At 35.2% G+C, this 6,000-nt stretch overlaps 1 protein-coding gene across 2 annotated transcripts in view; it reads left to right on the forward strand.

Moving 5' to 3' along the window:
* The window catches only part of ARAP2 (ArfGAP with RhoGAP domain, ankyrin repeat and PH domain 2), a 115,698-nt gene extending 110,911 nt beyond the window's left edge, over window positions 1-4,787 (forward strand). The window contains exon 32 of one of the 2 annotated variants that reach the window (XM_056490320.1): window positions 1,467-4,787. In XM_056490320.1, the coding sequence (XP_056346295.1) occupies window positions 1,467-1,817 (351 nt within the window). In that variant the 3' untranslated portion in view covers window positions 1,818-4,787. The remainder of the gene's footprint in view (window positions 1-1,466) is intronic. The other variant, XM_056490319.1, reaches the window with a different exon arrangement.
* Window positions 4,788-6,000: the final 1,213 nt, after the last annotated feature.

Here is a 6,000-nt window from a genome sequence, read left to right on the forward strand (position 1 = left end):
TTGTAGTAGAAATGTCATCAATTTATACAGGCAGGAAAAGAGAGTGAAATTTTCCAAACACTGAAAAAAGTGCTATCTTTGTGAGAGAAAGATGACTGGGTGAAAAGCCCCAAATCACTATAAGCTCAAAGATACCTATAAACTGAGTGTAATATTAATATTTTTTGCTGAAATATATGTCTGATTTTTCCCCATTGGAAGCAGTTTTATTGTGTGTTAGCAAGATAAATGTATAATACCAAAGTTTTGAACGACTCAATAACTAAGAATCCTAGTATCAAATAGAACCAAAACATTTTGGTTATTTCTGCACCACTTGTTGCACATGACTATAATGCATTTAGAAAATGCATATTTCTCATATAGAATTATTTAATTGAAATAGAAATATATTGCTATGTGTCTCCCATAAGTATTTGATTTTATTTCAAAATACAAGAAGACTGAGGAATGAGGAAAACCCTTTTATTTCAAGCATGATCAAATAGCTCACTGACTTACAGTAATAGATCATACAAGAAAGGCTTGCAAGAAGGCCCAAACCATTCTGTGTATCTAAACTAGCTCCTTCCTGGTTTTTGAGTAGTTTTTAATGTTTGTTTTAACATATAAGAGGTATTAAGATTCCAAGGAACAAGCTGCTTATATGCTGTGGATAAATAAAGCCATAAAAATGCAGTCAAACTGAACAAGTTCCACACAGGAAATACAAAAAGACCCAAAGTCTCCCTCAGCTTTCTCCACCTTCTGGTTGTCAAGAAAGATGCCACATATTAAAGAAGTATTCCATGACCTAATTTTCCTTTAGAATTACCATGCCTTTGCACAAAAGGAATATTCTACCTATTGCCCCACCAACTGAGTAGCCAGAACACAATAATGCAAATTTAGATGTAGCATCTGGTTTATCTTTAATTTTCTATAGCTTAAGAACTTGAAAACAGCCCACTAATATGTAAATTGAAAAAGAAGCCAGTCTTTCTAACATATCAGTTAGTATTTAATAGCTGCTGAAAATGTTTATGTGATTGTTTAAAATTGTCTCTCATATATTCATGTTGCTCAGTCATTATATTATCAAAACTGCAATATACACAGTTGTATTCATTCCATCAAACAATTCTAAGTCTTTAAGAGTATATGGATCTTCTGTAAAACACTAAAATTTAGTCTACTGTGGTAGAATGAAAAATCAAGTTGTGATTATATGAAAAGAAATTTCTTCATTGGCATGGTGCATGATTTATGTAAATTTCAGAAGTATCAGTAGTTGAGAATTTTTTCACTAAAAATGCTTACTAAATGATAATAGGACAAATGTGGTAATTTAAAACTGACTTTACTGTCTCAGCTCTGGAGTAATTTTTATTTCTTTAAAATATATGTGAACTAATGAGCAAAAATTCTAATCTAAACATTTTTAATATGGTGCGAATGAACTTATTTCTTTTTGCTTGTTTGGTAAGAATATAGTACTACAGACTGGAAAATCAAGATTTGCTGAACATCATGATAATGAACTTCTGGAAGAAAGAAAAAACTTGAAAGAGAAAGCATCTATTGTGGCACAATGTTTGGAAAGAAAGGAGGAGAAATTCCGAAATCATGCCAAAAAACATCGAAACTTGATTTCTGAGGATGATGCTGGCTCAGGGATGACTGAATTACATCAAAAATCACATAAGACACTGAAGAAAAACAAAAGCAAAGCAAGCAAAACTACTTTGGAACTAGATAGTAAATTGCCATCAAATGTGATTCAGGAACTAAATACAGTACTGCAGAAGAACAGAGCACTTCATGAAACCTCCAGCTGATTTCCTGAGCCTGAAGTGTAATACTTATATATATATATTCTTGTGTTTTATAAATATATATATATATATATATGTATGTATTTTCTATTCAAAAGTAGTCTGTTTTGATGTGTGTAGTTTGTACAGTGCAGAGGAAATAAGGAACTATAGTTTGTTTATATGCAGCTATTGCTTTTGTATATGTGTATGCCCCATGTTATAATTTAAGACTGAACTGGGAAAACTGATTATGTGAAACTCCTGCAGATTTGAAGTTTTTCTGTGCAGTGCAAGGACACCAGGATTTTGTCTATTTTGTTGTTGTTGTTTGTTTCAGATTTTGTTTAATACAAGGATTCTAAGAACTGTCAAAAACTTTTGCTTTGATTATACTCTGTACCACCTTGTAAATACTGGAGCGATATTTTTAAAGGACAAGATATACTCTGAAATTCATACTATTGGCCTGCAATATTTTTAATTGTCTAACACTATAAAAATTAGTAATATCTGATTTGAAATTGATTTTTTGTTGTTTTTGTTTGTATGCTTTTATTTAAGGAGATAATTAGTATTTGCATAGAATTGTCCTCTGACATGGCTTCATATGAAAGACTCAAAAGGGAGAGAAATATATAGATGAGACAATGTATTAATTCTTGTCTTGAAACTGTGTCTCTAGGGTGTACATCTGATTATGACATCTAAGTAATGAGACTATTGAGGAAGACAAAAGAAAGTTCTTCAAAGCAACATCTAATGGGTATGTGAATTAGAAGAATAGCCCAGCTCAGTGGGCTGAAGTACTTTTCTAAACAGGCCTTGCTCAGCTCAGGGTGACAAAGGCAGGCTTTTCTATTGCTCTTTGGATAGAACTTGCTTGGTGCTAACACAGTTGCTGACCTCCCATGAATATTTATATTTAAATGAGAAATTAATTCCTTTAAGAAGAAGTGGTCCCCATGCAAACAAATGAGAACAGTACCAACACTCTATTATGAAGTGCCAAATCCTAAATGGGGGAAGAGAGAGATTTACCCCTCTCTTTACCATGAGAGCAAAAGTAAATAGTATTCTATCTGCAGGGACTAGGAAATGCTTGCCCTACCACTTTACCACTGCTCTTCTGAGTATGAGGTCTGGTCCCAGGGTTGAGAGAATAGCCTCACTTGCTGCCTTCTGAGTATGTAGGTGACAGTTCCTGAAGGTAGTGATGTAGCACAGTACAGCTGCTTTGATTTTTAGGCCCAGAGTTCCTTATATATAAAACTCAGCGTGGCTTTTCAAAGCAAAACCTGTTCAAGGAATGAAATAATTTTCAGTTGTTTTATAGGTTTTATCTTCACTTATCCCTTGGCATTGCTGCTTTTACTTTGTTCCATAACAGCTGGATGGCAAAAGGCACTGCTGTGCTGAGGCTGTTTCCAGGTGTTGTAGATGCTGTCTGGGTAAGCAGCAGGACCAACAGACCAGAGCACTAATGAGCTCACAAGGCACCTTTGCTTCAAGGGAGGCATTAATAAGAGCATCTGCTTGTTTTTGCTGCTGTCCCTTTTGTGGTCTGGCTAGTCACACTGCCACAGATTTTCACCAGTTTTTTAAGAACTTACTGATGCCTTTAGTGTTTGATTGGAATTGGCCAGATCTCTTGGAGTAGGAGAGAGGAAGCACAGAAGCAGTATGCTCACTTATTCCCTCTTCTATTTTTGGTAGTCACAGGTGCTGTAACATTTCTCACATCATTTACTTCTATTCTTGATTACATGGAGCAGCTTAATTGGAAAAATAATTTGTTTGATTGAAGAAATTAGATGAGTGACTCAATGTATCTGGCAGCTCTGCTAGGAAGCACAGAGAAAATGAGATCAAACTCAAGTATTTTATAGTAGTATTCTGGAGTGTAGCACTGACAAAGAAAGTCTAGTCTTTCAGAATTTGCACGTACCTTATTTGACCAGTTGTTAAAACTGAAACAAGTTTGTAGATTTTAATTTTCCCAGTGCACTATTGACTGTTTTGCTGCCTTTGCAATCGAGCCTCTTCTAATCATTGAGGCCCTATCTCAAGAAAGCATATCAGCCTAAACTAAAATTGTATTGATTAAAGCTGGTGCTTAATGTTAATAAACACATTCTTAAATGCTGATTTGAATTGGGCCCTAATGCCAGCAGGAGAAATTGCTTTCTTTTCTGTCAGGCTGAACTTGAATGTACTATTTACAGTTGTACTTTTATTTGCAGATATTTCTCAGTATTGAGTTATGGTTCTTATATTGTTTAACTTTTTATTGGGACCTTAAGAATGACATTCACTTCACTGCTGAAAGCCTCATGCATCATTTAAGCCACTGACTAATGGAATAAATGGACCAGTGGAAGGGTTTTGTGCATTGAAGTGAATATATCCATGAAGAAAATAGTTTGTGTATTTTTATTGGTTCCAAGGAATACAGAAATACTTGTTCTATTTCAAAACCATGTCACAGGTAAAATATCTGTTTAACTGCTGCTAACAGGCCATAAAAATCAAGATGTTTAATGAAATGTGTTTAAATTTGGCATTGTATGTATACATATGCAAACACATATGTGTGCACAAATTTATGTGCACATTCACAGAGGCACACTGAATGGTTACAGTGTTAACACAAGTAAAAATTATTTGGGATAGTAGAAATTAAATTTGCAATTAATTATTTTAAATAGGTATCAAAGTTTTGAGCTAAACATCCAACACGTTATTGTTGCACTACACGTTTCAGATTGATCTAAGACCTGCAGAATAAATGTGGTTTGTTGCAATATCTTAATGGCTGCTGATCTTTTGTTGTTCCTGTGCCATATTGAGGACTGGTAAAGTGTAACTTTTAGAGAATTGTAATTGAATAAATGCTATTTGTCATGATTAGGTGATGGATTTTTTCAGAAAAAAAATCAGTAAGAATGTTAAAAAAAATACATTTGTGTCTGCCCATATGAAAGCTTTTGAATAACCTGGTAAGAGCTTATTTTCTCATCTGCAAAATGAAGTTAAATGGGAGACCAATATTTTATGTATGGGCTTATAACAGTAAGAAGACTGAGATTAATATCTTTATAAATCTTAGTAATTCTCAGGTTCATCATTACCTTGTTAAACTTCTGCAGTCATGATAGGTAGGTGTAAAGTTGATGTGTAACCATTGCTTTTGTTGTTTCACATAATGCCTGTGTTCTGTTTGTGTGTGGATTTTTTCACATTTATTAGGATGTGTGAGGGAAACAACCCAAAACCCAAGAAGAAATATGAGCTAGATTCTTTGTTTAGTTTTTCTTTACTTGAGTTGGATATTGTCTGCTATTTTAGAATTTTTCTTCAAAACATATCTCTTTCTGAGGTACTATTTTGGGATGCCATTTCAAAAGAGCAGTTTGACTAGTAGGTTTTGTGCCTCAGCAGTGACTGCTTTAGTGTGGGGTTGATTTCACCAGAGTGTGTTCATGCAGACTTTGCTGTGTGACTTGGGTTGAGATGCAACTTTTGAATTAAAAGATTTTGCAGACATTATCAGAGAATCTGTCCAGTGGGAAAAGGGTATCCCCAAAGATTTCTTTAGTTAATGGGGAAGGCTTGGCCATATCATTGATTTTTGTTTCTTCCTTGGGAAGAGCTCTGGGCTGTTCTGCCTAAGGCAAGTTGTTAGGATGCCTCCAGCTCTGTCTGCCAGAGGCACCCCTGGGGTGCCTTTTGCTGTCATGTCTTGGGGTACTTTTAGACTGCTCTGGAGATACAGGTTTGTCTGAGAGTAAAAGTTACAGGAATTTTATCTCACTGCTGTGATTTTTCTCTCCCGTGGTACAGTGCTGGCACAGTTTGTGCTCCTATGAGTGCTGCCAGGTTACCACCATCTCCACAGCTCAAATTCCAGATTAAGAAGTTTAAGAAAAAATTACATGCTCTTCTGGGGACAGAGTTGGTGCCTGCAGGAATAAGGAATTAAGGGGTGCATCTCTCACTGGCTATGACACTTTGTTACAGGCCTACCCTCTTATATCACCTCTCTGATTTTTTGTATCCTGTTTTCCAGTGCAGTCTGTTTCAGTGGGGGAATCAGCTATCAGACTTTGCTTGAATTTCCTTCAGTTCTGCTTGAGTCTAAATGAAAACTGGAAAAAAAAATAGAAAAAAAGTACTGACTCAAGTTCCTGTTTGGAGCATAGTATTC

The sequence above is a fragment of the Oenanthe melanoleuca genome, chromosome 4 (assembly GCF_029582105.1).
Source record: "Oenanthe melanoleuca isolate GR-GAL-2019-014 chromosome 4, OMel1.0, whole genome shotgun sequence".
Classification (NCBI taxonomy): Eukaryota; Metazoa; Chordata; class Aves; order Passeriformes; family Muscicapidae; genus Oenanthe; species Oenanthe melanoleuca.